The sequence below is a fragment of the Stigmatopora nigra genome, chromosome 20 (genome assembly GCF_051989575.1).
Source record: "Stigmatopora nigra isolate UIUO_SnigA chromosome 20, RoL_Snig_1.1, whole genome shotgun sequence".
Classification (NCBI taxonomy): Eukaryota; Metazoa; Chordata; class Actinopteri; order Syngnathiformes; family Syngnathidae; genus Stigmatopora; species Stigmatopora nigra.
This window is the reverse complement of record NC_135527.1, coordinates 7,549,372-7,567,958: the sequence shown is the minus strand read 5'-3', so window position 1 is coordinate 7,567,958 and position 18,587 is coordinate 7,549,372. Positions and strand designations below refer to the sequence as shown.

The 18,587-nt window shown below is 39.5% G+C and overlaps 5 protein-coding genes across 6 annotated transcripts in view; 1 reads left to right on the top strand and 4 right to left on the bottom strand.

Annotated features, from left to right (window-relative positions):
- Positions 1-100: 100 nt before the first annotated feature.
- On the bottom strand, positions 101-3,074 carry tada2b (transcriptional adaptor 2B). The gene is made up of 2 exons (XM_077742171.1): positions 2,776-3,074; positions 101-2,437 (listed from the first exon to the last, which is right to left on the bottom strand). Exons 1-2 carry the CDS (start codon positions 3,043-3,045, stop codon positions 1,325-1,327), a joined length of 1,383 nt encoding a protein of 460 aa, XP_077598297.1. The 5' UTR covers positions 3,046-3,074; the 3' UTR covers positions 101-1,324.
- A 234-nt stretch (positions 3,075-3,308) lies between these two features.
- LOC144213611 (ankyrin repeat domain-containing protein 46) lies at positions 3,309-5,720 on the bottom strand. Its single transcript, XM_077742173.1, has 4 exons — positions 5,614-5,720; positions 4,728-5,070; positions 4,495-4,653; positions 3,309-4,104 (listed from the first exon to the last, which is right to left on the bottom strand). The coding sequence occupies exons 2-4, from the start codon at positions 5,036-5,038 to the stop codon at positions 3,888-3,890; spliced, it is 687 nt and encodes a 228-aa protein (XP_077598299.1). The 5' UTR covers positions 5,039-5,070; positions 5,614-5,720; the 3' UTR covers positions 3,309-3,887.
- A 246-nt stretch (positions 5,721-5,966) lies between these two features.
- tmem185 (transmembrane protein 185) lies at positions 5,967-9,352 on the bottom strand. Its single transcript, XM_077742172.1, has 6 exons — positions 9,161-9,352; positions 8,046-8,436; positions 7,894-7,977; positions 7,499-7,675; positions 7,313-7,436; positions 5,967-7,006 (listed from the first exon to the last, which is right to left on the bottom strand). Exons 1-6 carry the CDS (start codon positions 9,196-9,198, stop codon positions 6,753-6,755), a joined length of 1,068 nt encoding a protein of 355 aa, XP_077598298.1. The 5' UTR covers positions 9,199-9,352; the 3' UTR covers positions 5,967-6,752.
- A 1,433-nt stretch (positions 9,353-10,785) lies between these two features.
- aco1 (aconitase 1, soluble) lies at positions 10,786-18,356 on the bottom strand. Its single transcript, XM_077742169.1, has 21 exons — positions 18,210-18,356; positions 15,754-15,887; positions 15,440-15,608; positions 15,221-15,358; positions 15,082-15,151; positions 14,780-14,963; positions 14,473-14,612; positions 14,239-14,410; positions 14,076-14,176; positions 13,886-14,002; positions 13,646-13,805; positions 13,441-13,576; positions 13,211-13,295; positions 12,991-13,147; positions 12,784-12,908; positions 12,616-12,720; positions 12,397-12,539; positions 12,175-12,322; positions 11,923-12,045; positions 11,595-11,780; positions 10,786-11,180 (listed from the first exon to the last, which is right to left on the bottom strand). Exons 2-21 carry the CDS (start codon positions 15,860-15,862, stop codon positions 11,064-11,066), a joined length of 2,685 nt encoding a protein of 894 aa, XP_077598295.1. The 5' UTR covers positions 15,863-15,887; positions 18,210-18,356; the 3' UTR covers positions 10,786-11,063.
- The window catches only part of frem1a (Fras1 related extracellular matrix 1a), a 37,101-nt gene continuing 35,118 nt past the window's right edge, over positions 16,605-18,587 (top strand). For both annotated transcript variants that reach the window (XR_013330032.1, XM_077742156.1), the window contains exon 1: positions 16,605-16,879. The gene's annotated coding sequence lies outside the window, so the exon portion shown is untranslated. The remainder of the gene's footprint in view (positions 16,880-18,587) is intronic.

Below are 18,587 nucleotides of genomic sequence, written 5' to 3'. Positions count from 1 at the left end.
ACACTTGTAAACTGATGTACCATGTTTATTTGAGCATAACACACAAATATTTGTACTAAATAAATGAAGTAAAGGAGAAACTCTGCCCTCTGCGCCTGAAAAAGTAGCAGTTATGGAGCATGGGAGACGTAGTACCTGTTTTTGTCCGCCAGACGGCGACAATGTAAAATATAATAAATGGGTAAAAACAAGGGAAATGTTTGCTTTTATTAAAAAGAAGACATTTAAAATGTAAAAGTTTATTCACGTCTGTACAATACAAGCCGAAGCTTCATCTGTGCAATACAAAATTTCATAATTACAAAAGCGAGTTAAAAAATAATTTCCAGATGGAAAAGACTGTACAATTCATCAGTAAGTCATTTTTTTCCTCATATTCATAGACAGGATTTTAATAAAAAAACATTCTCTCATTTGATGGTCCTTTTTTTTAAACCCCTCATTTATATACAAATGTTCATTTTCCAAAATGGAAACTTTGCAGAAAACTGGAAAAGTTGCACTAATTTCCCAAAACAAATGACATACATAAAATACTGACAATCTACAGCTAATGTGTCCGTAGTCTATGTATATATATATATATAAAAAATACAATACATATTAGTGTAATCTAACCTGCTATTAGCAAGTTATTTTCAATACATGGTTTGGTTAAAAATCATTGTTTTTGCTATTTAAAATAAAATCTTATAAACTCCATCTTTAAGTGCGTTTTTATGAAGGGATGAGTTTGTGAATAAATAAATTATTTTTTTCTTTTTTAATTTCCAGCTCATTCCAATAAATTCCTAAGGATTGGAAAACTACAAAAAATGATTTTTTTGCAGTTTTCCCATGTATTTTTTTTGATAGAACCCTTTTAAAAATCCATGCATTAAAACTGTATAGAATTATGTACATATACAAATACACACACACATAGTGAAAATATATTAAATTAACATGGTTGCCAGATTTTGAGCATGTAAAAATCACAAAAAACTGCAGAATATACCAAAAAATATATTTTTTTGCAGAATTGTGACATAAAAACTAATACTAGTTTGTCAAATGGATTCAGTTAATGAATATGCAATATTTCATTTGAAATACTGCCTTAAAATACAGGCCCATTTCAAAATAAAAGCCTAATAATTCCATTGTGTAAAACATAAAGCATGTTAATGTTAATTTGCCTTTACTTACTTAAACTTGAGCATTTTTCCGCAGTGTGTGTATTCATATATGTAAATATTATCATTTTTAATTGATTTAGAATAGCTTGAATAAATGGAAAATTCATTCTTTGAGTCCTTACCAAAATAAAAGTCAGTATTTTGGTTTAAACAGCATCTCTGGATATCCATCCGCTCTCAGTGAGAAAGTTAACAATACGTTTCCTGAGTATTTTGTCCAGGTAACCTGGCAACCGGCTCTTTGAGGGCACGCCTTGCCTCTTCTGCAGGTGATCTTTGATTATAATAGTTTTGACCGTCAAGTAGCGGGCAGGGCTTAAATTAAGCGAGCTGCAAAGTAGTTTCTCACGGTCAGACAGCAACTCAAAACCACTCAAGTTCTCAATGGCGGCAAATTCGCCATCTTTACTCTCCTCCTTTACGGCGCCGGGCAGCGGGGGCGGAGCTGGCGGCCCGGCTCCGCCCCTTTTGGAGAGTGCTGCACTTTTATTCTCCTTCCGTTTTTCCCGTTTGTGGCGCGCCGCCTCGTATTCGGCCGCCTCGTCCAACCGGGCGACGCCGTTTCGTCGGCATCGCTGAAGCTCCCTCACTTTGGCCCTAAGTGCGCGCTCTTTGTGCATGTTCTCAAAGAGGTCCTCTACTTCTCGGTAGGCCATAAACTGGCAAAGACCCCTAAGACGTGCCCGTTGTTCTTTCTCTTCTTTGTTTATCTTTCTTTTGGGAGTGGTGGGAAGTGGCGGGCATGTTCCAGTGGCCGCCGTCGTCGCCGTAGGGGTGTTGGTATTCGCCGAGTTTGTCAACTTATCCCGCGTCTCCTTCTTATCCCGGCCCAGGAAGACCGGAACCAGGCCGTAATCCCGTGCAATGTTCTTCCTCCGCTGGCGTTCACGGAGTTTACGCACGTACATGTCCACGTGGGCGCGTTTCATCTCGATCTCCACGTCCTCGTCGTCGTAGTTAACCGAAAGCCCGCTAATGAGTTTCTCCGCGTCTTGGTCGAATTCGATCTCGTAGTCGTCACGTAGCGGCATGTAGCCGAGTTGTTGTTGTTCGGCCGAGCTAACGTCCAGAGGAGGTAACGGCACTGTCAAGCTGGGTGATAGCGCCCCACCGACGGGGCAGGTGTGGTCCGTCACCCGGTTGGGGATGCTGTCGGTGATGCAGGCCTTGCCCAGGTTGCCGTGGATGTACATGGTTACGTAGTGGTCCATTACTTCTTGGGGGGTGCGGCCGGCTCCAACGTGAGCCGCCATGTCCTCCTAGACAACAAATGAAGAAAAGTGACCAAAAACTGCATTTTCTTCCTTTCAGATATTAATCATAATGATGCGTAGGGTTCATTATTTCAGCATTAAATGTCTGCATATGTCAAAATAATTGTTTGCATTGAGAATAGAGATATTTGCATGACTTTTTGAATCAATTGTACTTTGTTAGAGTAGTTTAGCACTCATTTTGTGCATTTGTTATTGTATTGCACACCATTGACAGTCAAGTATTTCTACATTTCACTGTCTTACATTAAAGTAGTTGGTGTGAGTACTTTTGAGTCTAAGAAACGAGTGAGGGAAGACATAAAAAAGTAAAAAGTTTTTACCCAATTTCCGAAGCCAAACTGCTCGATGGCATCGAGGAGCGACTGCTCTTCCCTGCTAGTCCATCCTCCCTCCGCTTCTGGACCCCAGAGGGAGAAGCGACCGCCGTCAACCTGCTGGTAGCCGTGCCATCTCCGGTGGTTTCCGATTTCTGCACCCGCCGAGAAGCACTCGGGACACAGCTCGATATCGGGGCAATCGGTGCAGCGAAGCCGGAGATTGGTCACGTCTGCCAGGCAGTTCACGCAGTACTTCTTCCCCAGGTCGGCCATGTTGGCTGGCTCGGTCCTTGTTGTTGGACGAAGAGCTCGCGCGCATGCGCATTGGCCAAAGCACCATCGGCCGTTTTGCCCTCCTGTGGCTATTGTTTGCTATTACACCTAGGCCAAAATAACAGTATTTCTATATAAAGAAACATAAAACGTTTTTCTTTCTCTTCCTTGGATTTACGATTATGAAACGTCACATCCAATCGAAATAAATGTATGTATTCATCTCCAAAATTTATTTTAATGACAAATAATCACCACAATAATTGGAATTATTCAGTTTTATTCATTTTTTGCTAGTGCATCGTGCCCAGAAATGACAACATATTCAACAATAACATTAAAAAAAAGAAAACAAAATGTCATGCTATCTTTAAGAACACAAAGAAAAGTCCTCTTTTACAGAGACACACAAAAACGTTCAATGACGCTATCTTGGATTAACATTGTGAAGGATTAATACAGAAGTGAGAGATTAAATTAAATACATGAACATAACACAAGCAATGTACAAGTGAATTATATAAAAAAAAGCAGCTCAAAGTATTACAGTCTTTCATACCAATTGTAATTTTTTCCCGGAAAAATATTGTTTGTATGCTCATCATATTTATTATTTCAAAACATATGACCCTAAAACTACCACACACATATTTTAATAATTTTTCCGCTAGGTAACATTTGTAAAGCGGAGCATTTTTTAGCTGAAATGATGTGAAAAAATGAAAGAAAGACAAATTATAGGCAACTACAGACTATAGAGAAAGGGTGAATATTCGTATTTTTATGTACATGGAGAATAACAGCACCCAGTTTGGGGAAATGTATTAAATGTAGCCTTAATTTTAGTGTACGAGCTCCAATTGGCTGCTGGAGAAAGGCAGTACGCCACTGACATAGTAGGCAATGCCTAAGGACAGGAGGGCGATGACCACCAATAGGAGGAGGACCCTCCAGAAACCCAGATCTTCCACAAACTCCTGCCAAGTGGTGCGGAAACTGGACAGGACGCCTTCACTGTTCTGAAGGTTGGGGTTCAGCAAAGAGTGGCTCTCCATGGCACTAGACACAAATTATTATGGTTATTAGAAATGGTATATAGCATGTAGGCCAGGGGTGGGCAAACTTTTCGGGCCTGGGGGGGCCATATTGACTTTAAAAATTTGACAGATGGGCCGGGTCAGCATAAGATATGATACATATAAAAAAGTGCTTCAGTTAACAGTATATATGAAACATAAACAGAAAAAAAGGACCAAAGTATTAACATATTCATCACATGGCTGGTGTATATGTATGTTCCAATATGGCCGTTTTACTGTTATTTTAGACAGAAATGTGCATCCACAGCTAGTATGTCTCAACAAGAGAATTGGAAGAATATATAGAGCACAGTTTTTCCCAATTAGCTAATTTGCCAGTTTCCCATCTGATAGTGGGCGGGGCTCTTACCTCTCGCTCTCAGCCATCTGCATGGTCTCCAGTTTAGAGTGGGCCCCCCGGTTGAAGCCTTTGACCTCTTGCTCTTCCAGACCCTCCAGTAGACGTATAGCATCCTTGTTGACGCCACGTCTCTTGGCCAGTACCAAGGGGGTGGAGCCATTGTGATTACTATGAAAAACGGCAACGCCAAGTGAGTTATGACGTTTTTCTGACTAATTTTACAGACGGATTGGAACTCCTACCAGATGTCAATCTTCAGGCCATTGGACACCAGGAATTGGATGGTATCAACATGGCCGCACAGGTGCAGTGCGGTGTTGCCCTGGTAATCTGTGGCTAAAAGATCGGCTCCAAATTTGTGTAGAAGGCGGCAGATGTCCACGTTTCCCCGCGCCGCGGCTAAATGTAGACCGGTACGACCCCGGTTGTCGCGGATGTTGGGGTCGCATCCCGTCTCCAGCAGCCGCTTAGCGAAGGGGAGGTCTCCATCGATGCAGGACTGCAGCAGAGGCACGTTTGTCTGCGACGAGTCGTTGATGAAGACATAGGACATGTCTGAGTGGGTGTCAGAAAATTCCAGCGTACCTATGAGGAAGATAATTATTCCATTATTAAGCAAACTGGAATAAAGTGGCTAGTCTGAGGTTATTTCTTAGAAATTATCACACAGCTAACTGCTTAAATGCAGTTTTTAATGGACATTTAATAATACTGATACATAGACCTTCCAGATGGTCCAATTTCAACTAAACACGTGACCTTGTGGCATGTAATTGCGCAATTCCACTGCTCTTATATGGTAGTAATATATAGATAAATTAATATAATTCACTTAGATGAAGTATGAGGAAATTAGAGGAAAAGCACCACTGTTATGAATATAATTCTCCTGTTGAGATTTGCCTTATTTATTAGAGTATAGGGATGCGAAATATTTCATTTTTGGGGTTTAGATTAAACATAGATGACACGAAGTATCTATAGGAAAAAAGCCTGAAGCTAATAGTAGCATTGGAGCTATATAGCAATACAACCGGGTCGGAATGAGATCCCCGAAGACGATTTTGGAATCAAATTGATAAGGAAAATGATAAATGAAGGCCATGTAGGCAAAGTTGTATAGCGTACCTGTTAATGTGTCCCAAAACAGCCGTGAAAATATGAATAGCAGCTAACGCTACGGATTGTTTGTTTTCTTCTGTTCAAGTGTGCGTTGTCGCCCTCCTCGGATGAAAAGTGGAACTGCAGGGTGGCATCTTGTGTTGTTAATATTCAGCATTTATACTAGTGATTTAAAGTGGAAAAAAGTAGTACTTTGCCCATTTTGAAATACCGATTTCATTTTTTTGTCAAATTTACAAATTTAAGCAATTATTGTGCCATAAACTAGTCATTGACAATAGTGCCAACCCAAAACAAATGGTAGAAAATACAGTATAGTATTACTACTATATAACAGAACAATGAAATACTCAAAAAACTGTCATTTACACAGGGATGTGTCAAGGTTTTATATACACTGTCTATACATTGTATTAACAAAAAACAACAAAATCATGCACATTTGCATTTTCACGTATGTACAATTTAGTCTCCTAAAGCGCTTTCAAGACCAAAAGGCTACATTTACCTGTAAAATCTGTAAACGTGACACTTTCTATTGTGTTGCTTTGTGACTTTCAGTTGATATTAAACAACCTCACGTGTACATTGGCATTGAAAAACCATTAAAAGGTTGAAAATAGCCAATTTCTTTAAAAAAAATGGCCAATTTCTTCAAAAAATGGCAATTTCTTCGTCTCGATCAACTGAAAGTGAACTGCTTTCTGGTCCCAAATGACAATTTTGTGGATTTATAAATTCACAGGAAGACAGGAGATAAAATAGGGCAGGACTTTTCTATAAGTGCATTTCCCATCTATGATTGTTTGGTCAGTACGCAATTAACCCTGTTGTTAATTACGTAGGGAAAAATGAGACCAAATTTTCATCCAAATTTTTGAAATTGGACTGCTTAGCATACAATAAATGAAGGAATCCGCAAATTGGACATTTTGGGAAGGTTGAATATAAGACGACGGCGGGGTTGACAATGCTTGGGTTTGTCCAAAAACCAGCAAACTGCAACCAAACCCCGCATCCCGTCGACTGGTTCCGGCGGCATCCATTTTTAGTCCCTAAAAAAACCCTACACGCCGCGAACCAGATGTGGGAGGAGCCCACTCGTTCGGCTGAGCGCTAGCTCAACTTGCGGAATTAGCGCCTGGCTAGTCCGGCATGTCTATGCAGAGTTTGGGTGGTGGGACAAAGTATTTGCCGGGACTCTGCGTGATGACCACGCCCGTTTTTTTGTGGAACATAGGGGCGATCTTGGGCGGTGCTTCCGGGACGGTGGGCGGATCCTCGGCCGCCTCGTGGTCGTCGCCACGTTGGAGGTCGTAGGAGACGTTGCCGTACTCTCGCAAGAAGGGGAGGAGCTCCAGTAGGAAGTGGCAGAAGTCCTTGCGGATGCCAAACCACCCTAGAAGGAGGGCGAGTTCAAAAATAGATGAGAAAATGATATTTTGTGTCATGGATGCAGTACTGTATGTATTCTCTCTATTATATTAAAAAAATCAGTACAAACCAATGCTGGTTACTTATACAAGCCTTAAACATACAAATGCATTCATATAAACCTTCAATATACTTATATATAGGCCTTAAACATAAATTATAATACAATATATAGTACTGAATCAACTTCAATTTAAACAGTTTCAACTTATGAACACTTTCAACTTATGAACAAGAATCTAGGGAAGCATCTATAGTCAGTTGTACTCACAGTGGTTCCCCCCTTTTTGACCAAAAGTCGTGACCATTAGCGTTAGCAGCGAAAGCCACAGTGGGACGAAAACACACACGAAACTCAGACTGTTGTGGCCATCCAACTTGTGTACAAGGAGAATCTACGAAATGACAAAACATCAGCAGGCGGATGAAAACTCGACCTCGGCGACCGGTCGCTAACCTCGAAAGTGAGCAGTGGGACCACGATGGTCATCCAACTGATCGCCATGGTGATATGAGTCCGCCTCTGCTCGGCGATGATGTCAATGGAGCGGAGGAAAAGGACTGACCAGATGATGTAGTAGAGGACCACCAAGCATAAGAAGGACATGAGGATCCACAGTGGAACACACACCACCTGTACAAGCCCACTACTGTCAGTTCAATGATGAGTGATGAGTATATTAATACTTTAGTCCTTTTTTTCTCTTTGTGTTTCATATGTACTGTTAACGGATGCACTTTTTTATATGTATCATATCTTGTGCTGACCCATCTGTCAAATTTTTAAAGTCAATGTGACCCCCCGGGGCCCACCCCTGTGCTAGCTCCTCCCATTTTCCCCCATTTTCTCACCAGCCAAGGCCAGTTGATGATCCTGTCCAACCGTAGAGCGATGAAAATGAACTGCAAAATGTTCACCGAACAGAAAACCTCCAGCTGAGGAAGACAAATAGACAAAACACATCTTTTGGTGGGAATTTGAACCATTTGGAAAGACATCTTACCTCCAAGGAGCGGTCATGCCTGAACCCCCAGACGCACGCCGCCACCGAGACGGGCGACACGAAGAAGAGAGGCATAAAGACCAGCAGCCAGAAGTAGTTGCCACTCCCCCTCGCCACCCGGTCGCATACCAGCACCTCGAACATGAGCAATAGGACGTGTAGCCCCACGGCGATTAGCATGGCCTTGAACTCCACACACGTCTCGCCTTCAGCCCTATACTGGGGGTTGTGCGCCCATACTCCGGTGCCCACCGATGCCCCGACGATAACCAGCAGCTTCCAAAGCCATATTGGTGCGAATACAGCCCAGTAGCTCCATTGGATGACGCCATCCAGCCTCAGTGACAGCAATACGGAGAATAGCAGTAGACACAAGTAGATGAGGAATTTACTGCAAGGGAGGAAAAAGCATATAGACTGTCAGAAAATCGGATTAAAGTGTGTTATTACACAATGCAAAATGTGGAAAAACATCTCGCCTCAAGACGTGCGCTATTACAGTGTATTATTACATCATGAATACTTCTGATGAACATATTAGTTCATTTTTGCGCGTCATTGCAGTGGAATTTAAGGATATACACGTCAAATTAGGGTCCGTGCTATTTCAATTGTCGTGTCATTAACGTTGTTTTTTTTTTATGGCGTAACTTTAAATTCAATGGGTAAATTCTCCATGCAATGAATGAATAGCAGCTAACGCTACGGATTGTTTGTTTTCTTCATTTCAAGTGTGCGTTGTCGCCCTCCTCGGGTGAAATGTGGAACTGCAGGCTAGCATCTTGTGTTGTTAATATTCAGCATTTATACTAGTATGTTCATACAACTTTGCCTACACGGCCTTTATTTATCATTTTCCTTATCAATTTGATTCCAAAATCGTCTTCGGGGAGCTCATTCCGACCCGGTTGTATTGCTATATAGTCAAATTAGGGTCCGTGCTATTTCAATTGTCGTGTCATTAATGTTGTTGTTTTTTATGGCGCAACTTTAAATTCAATGAGTAAATTCTCCATTTGTTATACGCAATGACATGTTTTGAAATTCGAAAACAATTTGACAATGACATTAGGCTAACGCGACTCGGTAAACCAAAACTCACGATCGTCCATTACCTGGGATTAAAATCCTGAAAAAGTCCTCTTAAATTCATGGCGCATAAGTAAATGACGCCTCGTGTCTTATTTCATTGTTTCACGTTGTTAGCTATTTATCCGACGTCTGGTCGTTTAATATATATATGCCCGCTGGCTAGCTTACATATTTTTGTTTTTCCCCATAAACCCTTCCTCAGAAATGACGTCGTATCGGATATACGTCACCATTAATTCAGCCAAGTAGAGCGTCGCATCTGTTCTACTAAATCAATATCATTATATGAAGCTAGATGTTGCGACGAGGAATGTGAGCCAAGGGTAGGAGTGTGCTCACTCGTCGGCCACTTTGGGTCGCAGCCATCAACATTTTGTTACTGTATAGTCAATGACCTTTTTTCAAAATGTTTACTTTTTTATTGATGTAGTCATTTATTTCTCTTTATAGTTATCCTTTTATTTATATATCTTCATATTCAGTTATATTCTCATTTATATATTCATTTCTGTTCATATTTATTAATATTTTCATGCATTTATTCATTTATCTTTATATATTTTTGACATTTGCCACTCCTGTGACTCAAACGTGGTCTTTAGAACACTAAGATAACACACTGGTCTGTCAGGGTCAAACATTTTTTTAATTACACAAAAAAACATATTTGACAATATTAGTTGTCAACAGAGTGAAAAGTTTTTGATAAAACGTAACTCAACCCTGTGACATTCTTCGTACGATGAGCATATCTTAAAAATTAATCAGTTATTGCACAAAGCAAATCCATGTAGGAAATATCAGCCTTCATAAAATTCTATAAGTAACACATTTAAACAGGAATGTGTAGTTGAATTAGTTTTGAAACAGCCTATGATTACGATTCATTCACAAGGCACGTTAATGTTTGGACATCTTCCGGATCATGTAGTTCAAGATGCCCCCGTTTTGAAAATATTCCAGCTCCACATCCGTGTCGAACCTCATCCGCACATTAAATGTTTTTCCTGTGTCAAGCTGTAGAAAGACAGAGAGAGAAAAGTTATAACGTATGCCAAGGCGAGCCTGGCTACAAAGTGGTGTCCCAAAACAGCCGTTAAAATATGAATAGCAGCAAACGCTACGGATTGTTTTTTTTTCTTCTGTTCAAGTGTGAGTTGTCGCCCTCCTCGGGTGAAATGTGGAACTGCATTTTTTGTTTTTCCCCATAAACCCTTCCTCAGAAATGACGTCGCATCGGATATACGTCACCATTAATTCAGACAAGTAGAGCGTCGCATCTGTTCTACTAAATCAATATCATTATATATGAAGCTAGATGTTGCGGCGAGGAATGTGAGCCAAGGGTAGGAGTGTGCTCACTCGTCGGCCATTTTGGGTCCCAGCCATCAACATTTTGTTACTGTATAGTCAATGACCTTTTTTCAAAATGTTTACTTTTTTATTGATGTAGTCATTTATTTCTCTTTATAGTTATCCTTTTATTTATATATCTTCATATTCAGTTATATTCTCATTTATATATTCATTTCTGTTCATATTTATTAATATTTTCATGCATTTATTCATTTATCTTTATATATTTTTGACATTTGCCACTCCTGTGACTCAAACGTGGTCTTTAGAACACTAAGATAACACACTGGTCTTTCAGGGTCAAACATTTTTTTAATTACACAAAAAAACATATTTGACAATGATATTAGTTGTCAACAGAGTGAAAAGTTTTTGATAAAACGTAATTCAACCCTGTGACATTCTTCGTACGATGAGCATATCTTAAAAATTAATCAGTTATTGCACAAAGCAAATCCATGTAGGAAATATCAGCCTTCATAAAATTCTATAAGTAACACATTTAAACAGGAATGTGTAGTTGAATTAGTTTTTAAACAGCCTATCATTACGATTCATTCACAAGGCACGTTAATGTTTGGACATCTTCCGGATCATGTAGTTCAAGATGCCCCCGTTTTGAAAATATTCCAGCTCCACATCCGTGTCGAACCTCATCCGCACATTAAATGTTTTTCCAGTGTCAAGCTGTAGAAAGGCAGAGAGAGAAAAGTTGTAACGTATGCCAAGGCGAGCCTGGCTACAAAGTGGTGTCCCAAAACAGCCGTTAAAATATGAATAGCAGCTAACGCTACGGATTGTTTGTTTTCTTCTGTTCAAGTGTGCGTTGTCGCCCTCCTCGGGTGAAATTTGGAACTGCAGGGTGGCATCTTGTGTTGTTAATATTCAGCATTTATACTAGTAGTTTAAAGTGGAAAAAAGCAGTACTTTGCCCATTTTGAAATACTGATTTCATTTTTTTGGTCAAATTTACGAATTTAAGCAATTAGTGTGCCATAAACTAGTCATTGACAATAATGCCAAACCAAAACAAATGGTAGAAAATGCAGTATAGTATTACTACTATATAGCAGAACAATGAAATGAAACTGGTGAGTGTACCGTGATGGGGACAATCATTCTGGTGCTGATGCTGTCAGGGATGGTGACATGGTAGCGCTCTCGTCCGGTCAAGCCCAGACTGTCTGCGGTGTCTCCTGATAAATACTCTAGTGGGATTATTCCCATCCCCACCAGGTTGCTCCTATGAATCCGCTCGTAGCTCTCGGCGAGAACAGCCTTGATACCCTTGTGGAACAAAATGGAATAGGTGAACAACATAAGTTGGGTGGCTGTAGTTCTAATTTTGGTGTCAAAATTATTTGTTGTTGTTGATATTTTTATTAAATGGACTTGGAAAGTAAAGATTCATATTCTGGCGCATTCTTACCAGTAATAAAGGACCTTTTGCTGCCCAGTCTCTGGAGCTACCTGACCCATACTCCTTTCCGGCAAGAATCATAAGAGGTACTCCTGATTCATTATATTTCTGAGCAGCATCAAATACATCCATCTTGAAAACAAGAGGCAAATTATTTAATCATGTCACCTACAGTTGAGATCTTAGGTGGGTCTGGAAAATATCCTATATGAGAACTGGGTAGTTTCTGCACTTATACATTTTTTAAACTGGGATTCTTACAATTTCTTCCGTTGGCAGGTAAATGGTTTTAGGAGCTTGCTTGTTAAGAAATTTGTTGAACAGGCGGATGTTGGCAAAGGTCCCCCGGGCCATGACTGCATCGTTACCTCGACGGGAGCCGTAAGAGTTGAAGTCACGTGGGGATACTCTGTCAAATTATGAAGAGAAAAATGAAAAAATGTGGTGTATTTGATTTTTATCCTTTCCATTTAGATCACTCACTCTCTACTTGAAAGGTAGCGGGCTGCAGCGCTGCTTCTGGTGATGTTCCCGGCAGGAGAAATGTGGTCAGTCGTTACCGAGTCCCCCAAGTTCAGAAGCACGTAGGCTCCGTCTATGGACCGAGGAGCGTTTAGCTCCATGGTCTGAACACAAAGGACGAGGAGTTAGCCAGCCTTTTTTAAAGCACAAAATCCCACCCGACATTTCAATTTTATTCACCAAACCGTCAAAGAAGGGAGGAGACTTAATATAAGTTGATGATGAATCCCAAGGATACAGCTTGTCTGAAGGAGCTAGCAGAGAGTTCCATTTATCGTTCACTTTCTGCAAACAGAGTTATCATGAACTTTCAGGAGTTAACAAAGTAAAAAGTCAATTGAATCGAACCTCGATTTTCTCATAGACTTCTCGGAACATTGACGGAATGACAAACTTTGCTTCCTCCCGCTGGATCTCCTCTCGGGTGGGCCAGATGTCCTTCAAGAAGACCGCTTGGCCTTCAGAATTAATGCCTAAAATAAAAAGGGAAATAATCTTAAAAGTAATCAAAGAATGTTTCAAGACCGGACTCGTCTATGAACATTCACAACTCACCAATGGGGTCCGACTCAAAGTCAATTTTTACGGTCCCGGCTATGGCGTAAGCAATAACAAGTGGGGGGGAGGCAAGGTAGTTAGCTCTAGTGTTGGGGTGAACGCGTCCTTCAAAGTTTCGGTTTCCGGACAGGACCCCCGCTGCAACTAAATCTCCCTGGTGAAAAATAAATATGTATGGTCAAAACGTTCAAATCCACTTGCCAAAAAAGACGCATACCTGGGTTATGGCGTCCACTACTGGTTCAGGGAGGGGCCCACTGTTCCCAATGCATGTCATGCAACCATAGCCAACAACATCAAAGCTGAAAAAAAACAAAAGAAATCAACACAATAACAAACAACTCCTAAAATAGGACTCAACTTTTTAACAATAGCACAATCTTAGCATACTTTATCTTGTACTACTCCACAAATGTTAGTGAGTACCTTGAAGATTTTGTAGCTTACCCTAACTGAGAGAGAAAGTCCATCACTCCACTCTCCTTCAAGTAAGAGGTGACCACTCCACTGCCAGGTGAAAGGCTAGTCTTGATGTAAGGTTTCACATTCAGCCCCTTCTCAATGGCCTTTTTAGCCAGAAGTCCTAGAAGACAATTCCAAGGAATGAGTTAGACATTTGAAGGAAATCCAAGAAATAAACTGAATAACCCACCTGCTCCAAGCATAACAGATGGGTTGCTGGTATTGGTGCAGCTGGTGATAGCGGCAATTACCACCGAACCGTGGCTTAACGTGTACTCTTTGCCGTCAAAATGGAAGGGGATTGTGGTTTTGTGGGAATCTGGAGCCACGGCGAAACCTTTGAATCCTTGCTGATGATCCAGTAAAATAAAGTGTATTAATTCCTCAAGTCCACAATTCAAGGTATAGAAATAATAAAAACAAAAGTCACCTTAGCACCCAGGCAGCTTTCAAAGTCTTGTTTCATGTCTGAAAGAGCAATTCTGTCCTGAGGTCTTTTAGGGCCACTGCAGCATGGAACCACTGTACTGAGGTCCAACTCAACAACCTTCAAATATACAATTGATTTATTTTTAGTCATCTCTATATTTATTATTATTATTTTGAGCATCAGGATAGACCTGACTAAAATCCGGATCCTGGGAGACGTCACTGTAGTCCCGGAACATGGACACTGCCTTTAGGTATTTTGCAATGTCTTCCATTTTTTCCACTTCTCGACCTGATAGAGCAGAAGATGGTTGTCACCAACTTCACCGACCAGTCACAAATTGTCAATCGTACCGGTCTGCTTGAGGTATTGGAGACTGACGTCGTCCACTGGAAAGAAAGCTGCAGTGGCTCCGTATTCCGGGCACATGTTAGAAATGGTGGCTCTGTCTGCGATGGAAAGCTGGGCCACACTGGGACCGAAAAACTCCACCAATTTCCCCACGACACCCACTTGACGTAGATGCTGCAAAAAAACATTTTTTTTATGACAGTGGACAAAAACTCCAGCAAAAATGGCCTCCTTACCTTTGTGACAGTGAGAACAATGTCTGTGGAGGTGATGAACTTGTTGGGGCTCCCGGACATCTTGTAACCCACCACTTCGGGGAGAACCATGCTGATTGGCTGACCCAGCATGACGGCTTCTGCTTCAATTCCTCCTACACCTGAACATAGAAATATAAAAATCAAACCAGAGTTTTAAGTACCATGTGTCATTCTTTGAGGGTGTGCCTTATATTGCAGTGCGCCTTATAGTCGTGAAAATATGGGAATATTGACATCATTCTGAGTTAAAGTTAGAACCTTCATGTTCAAGAGAATTATGACTCACCCCAACCCAGAACACCAAGGCCATTAATCATTGTAGTATGGGAATCTGTTCCCACTAGGCTGTCAGGGTAGAAATACCCGTTGAGATTAAACACAACCCGAGCCAAATACTCCAAGTTGACTTGGTGGACGATTCCCGAACCGGGTGGAATGATGCGCATGTTCCTAAAAGCTTGGGAGCCCCACTAAAAATAAAAAAGAGGGTGTTGAAGGATGAGAAATATCATTAATTTTTGGCACATATTTAAAATTACAGAAACACTTGACAGCTTCCCAATAATACATTGGACATTTTATGTATACCTTAAGGAACTGAAATCTTTCCCGGTTACGTTCAAACTCCAGGTTTTGATTTTTCTGAAGGCTGTCAGAACTGAGTAAAAGACAAAATATTTAAATGCCGCACTCGACAGCTGAGGGACGCAGTGTGTGACGGTTTTACTTTTTGTTGAAGTCCACTTGGATGGAATGATCAATGACCAGATCAGCCGGACAAACGGGATTGACCTTCTCGGGGTCACAGCCCAGTTTCACCACTGCATCGCGCATGGCGGCGAAATCCACCACAGCAGGTACGCCGCTTTAAAAGAAATTGAGGCAAATTCAAAACAAAGAGAAAAGTACACAACTCCAAACACTAGTAAGCTATACTTAGACATACGTAAAGTCCTGTAAAATGACACGTGCTGGCATGAAGGGGATTTCAACCGCCTGCTTCTGGGTTTGCTTCCAGTTCAGGATATTTTCCACATCGGATGGCTTTACTAGAAAGCCATCGCAGTTCCTGATCGCAGACTCCAGGAGAACCCGGATGGAGAATGGCAAGCGGTCTAAGGACAAGAACAAGGACAGGATTTACACGATTTACATTTTAAGTTCATCCTAAAATGTCATCCATGAGTTAAATGCAATCAAAATTTTGTGGGCAATATATATTACCAAGGACAAGGTCCAGTGTAACTATTTATTTCTCACCATATCTGGGATCTTTAAGGTTGGAGAGGTTATAAAACAGCTGATTTGCAATTTGGGGATCTAGAGGCTCAACTATGTCTTGGAATGGCTTCGTCGAAATTCCAGCCATCCTCTACCAGTAAGATAGTACAAACCTAAAACAAAAATAATTGACAAATCATGACTCAAAATACTTCTTAACATCTCGAAAAAAACACTTGATTTTTTCCCATATTGTTGCCCAGTCTAAACTATTCAATAAAATACAAGATCGTGAAAGCCCTAATAAGATTAGTTCAAATATCCCTTTTAACAAATATTTTATATACTTAATACATTTTATATTTCAACAAATATTGACAGTAGTTTCATTTGCTATGGTGTTTTGCATTGTGCATTAGAAAAAAAGATAAGACTTCAAATAATGTAGTTTATATTAAAAATGTTATATGTTATCATTTATTTGTATTTTCTAATCTGTACATATTTAGTTATAGTATACTTATAGTATGAATGTAACAATATATTTTCAAATGTAGGCAGTTATTTATTACTTATCATTTATTTGTCTTTTTTGTTGTTGTTTGTGCACTTTGGTGAAAACTTTACATTTTATTACATTTTTAAAGTAACAATAAAATCATTATATTCAATTCAATTTATATGTAGTATTGTCCCTATTTAATAAATACATGGAAATCATAATACATCTTTATTATGTAAATATAGAAAACAGCAGACATTTTACTGATGATTTTCAAATGTAAACAAATGCTCCCGCACAAAATTTAACCAATGAGGTTTATGCTGAAATAAACAGCACCTGATTTTGGGGCACATCATTAATCAGATGTTCGGCGACCCTTTGAAGAATAGTTTGGACTTTGGAGACTTCTACTGTAAATATATTTTAGGCTGCTATAAAAGCGAATAACAACTTTTAATAATATAATTTTCTCGGTTAGGAAACAAAAAATGAAAGAAAAGAAGAACGCGGTGTTTTTTTTTGTCAAAGTGTTCGACTTTTAGCGAAAAAAAGGACAAAGAAGACCGACTTATGTCGATGTAAAACGGGAAAAAGTGGACCGAGGGCCATGTTGAAGAAATGGCTGAGAAATGTTAAAAGACCAACACGAAAAACGGACAGGTACAGTGACTATTAAACATATGTACTTATTTATTTTATATATATAAATATATATATATTTACAACCGTGTTTAATTAATTAAGCATAACTGTGTCCCGAAAGTGTAATAAGCTAACGCTACTGTCGTGTTAGAAATGGTCGCTGGCATTAGCTGCCGTTGTTTAACAATTTTTCTCTATTATTTGAGCTCTAATAATTTACATAAATACATATTTCGAGTAAAAGTGTTTCATGTGTTCTTTTAGTGGTGTTATTTGTGTTTTTACGAAGTGTTTTGTCGTCTTTTTCAAGTAAGTCGGCACATCAAAGAAATATTTTTTCACCGGTTTTACATTGCAATTAAGACGTATTTCGGTCTAATTTTTAAAATATTCGAGTAAAAGTGTTTTACGTGGTCTTTTAGTGGTGTTATTTGTGTTTTTACGAAGTGTTTTGTCGTCTTTTTCAAATAAGTCGGCACATCAAAGAAATTTTTTTCACCGGTTTTACATTGCAATTAAGACGTATTTCGGTCTAATTTTTAAGATATTCGAGTAAAAGTGTTTTACGTGGTCTTTTAGTGGTGTTATTTGTGTTTTTACGAAGTGTTTTCTCGTCTTTTTCGAGTAAGTCGGCACATCAAAAAAATATTTTTTCACCGGTTTTACATTGCAATTAAGACGTACTTCGGTCTACTTTTTAAAATATTCGAGTAAAAGTGTTTCACGTGGTATTTTAGTGGTGTTATTTGTGTTTTTACTAAGTCTTTTCTCGTCTTTTTCAAGTAAGTCGGCACATGAAAGAATTTTTTTTTTTCCACCGGGTTTGCATTGCAATTAAGACGTACTCCGGTCTACTTTTTAAAATTTTACGGAAGCCATTTTCTTTTCTCTTTTTTATATATATTTTTGTAATTTTCAATTGGGCACAATTAAGGTAAGTGACATATGGTCGAGTGTATTGTTTAACTATTTAAAAATGTCTACTTCCATTCACCACTGCCGAACGATAATTTACGTAACTCACGTAAATTGTTTGTGTCAGAGTCTAAAGTCTACAGCATGGCCTTTGGATAACATTAGCCACATTGTTGAAACCATGTAGTGCAGTTTTATGCAGTATTAGTGTTTTTTCCTGCAAAAGTTTGGGTTTAAATAATTTGGACAGCCAAAATAAATGACACAATTGCTGACACTGGAAAGCCAAGCAAAGGACTAAAAGACTCGAGTTACTTTATCTCGTTGCAGAAAAAGAACACATTTGAATAAAATAATTGAATTCATAACACGCTGGATCTGTGTCATGTGTTTAGAAATGACGCCGGACATGTAGTGATGTTTTGAATTGTACCTCGTCACGAAGAACAGCGTTTAACGTTGGGGATCCGAAGCATAGAGACATACGGAAGTATCAGCGGAAAGGCAATTTTAACCATTTAAATAGATGTGAAAAGTCGGAGTCGCCACCGTTAGTAACAGGCAGCCATCTTAAAACAGTGGACTACCTGGGGGTTCTGTGGTGTTTGTCCTCTTAGATTCTCTTAATTAATAGATATATTTATAACCATTCCATATTAATATTTGTGTATCAAATCTTAAGGCAAGTAAATACTTAAATTATGCATACGTTGACAACTACATGCACTTTTGTATTGTTATCTGGTTTATTAGTTAAAATATTTTTAGGTATGACAAAAATCACCATGATGAAAGCTCAAAATTCTAACCT

Coding starts and splice junctions, on each gene's coding strand:
- tada2b (XM_077742171.1), bottom strand. CDS start 3,045: ATGGCCGACCTGGGGAAGAAGTACTGCGTGAACTGCCTGGCAGACGTG. Junction 2,438..2,775: donor AGTTTGGCTTCGGAAATTGG/GTAAAAACTTTT, acceptor TTTGTTGTCTAG/GAGGACATGGCGGCTCACGT.
- LOC144213611 (XM_077742173.1), bottom strand. CDS start 5,038: ATGTCCTATGTCTTCATCAACGACTCGTCGCAGACAAACGTGCCTCTG. Junction 4,654..4,727: donor GGCCTGAAGATTGACATCTG/GTAGGAGTTCCA, acceptor CGTTTTTCATAG/TAATCACAATGGCTCCACCC. Junction 4,105..4,494: donor CAGATGGCTGAGAGCGAGAG/GTAAGAGCCCCG, acceptor ATTTGTGTCTAG/TGCCATGGAGAGCCACTCTT.
- tmem185 (XM_077742172.1), bottom strand. CDS start 9,198: ATGAATTTAAGAGGACTTTTTCAGGATTTTAATCCCAG. Junction 7,978..8,045: donor GGCATGACCGCTCCTTGGAG/GTAAGATGTCTT, acceptor TGTCTTCCTCAG/CTGGAGGTTTTCTGTTCGGT. Junction 7,676..7,893: donor TCATCAACTGGCCTTGGCTG/GTGAGAAAATGG, acceptor GGGCTTGTACAG/GTGGTGTGTGTTCCACTGTG.
- aco1 (XM_077742169.1), bottom strand. CDS start 15,862: ATGGCTGGAATTTCGACGAAGCCATTCCAAGACATAGTTGAGCCTCTA. Junction 14,964..15,081: donor AAAGATTTCAGTTCCTTAAG/GTATACATAAAA, acceptor TTTTATTTTTAG/TGGGGCTCCCAAGCTTTTAG. Junction 13,577..13,645: donor ATCTGTTATGCTTGGAGCAG/GTGGGTTATTCA, acceptor ATTGTCTTCTAG/GACTTCTGGCTAAAAAGGCC.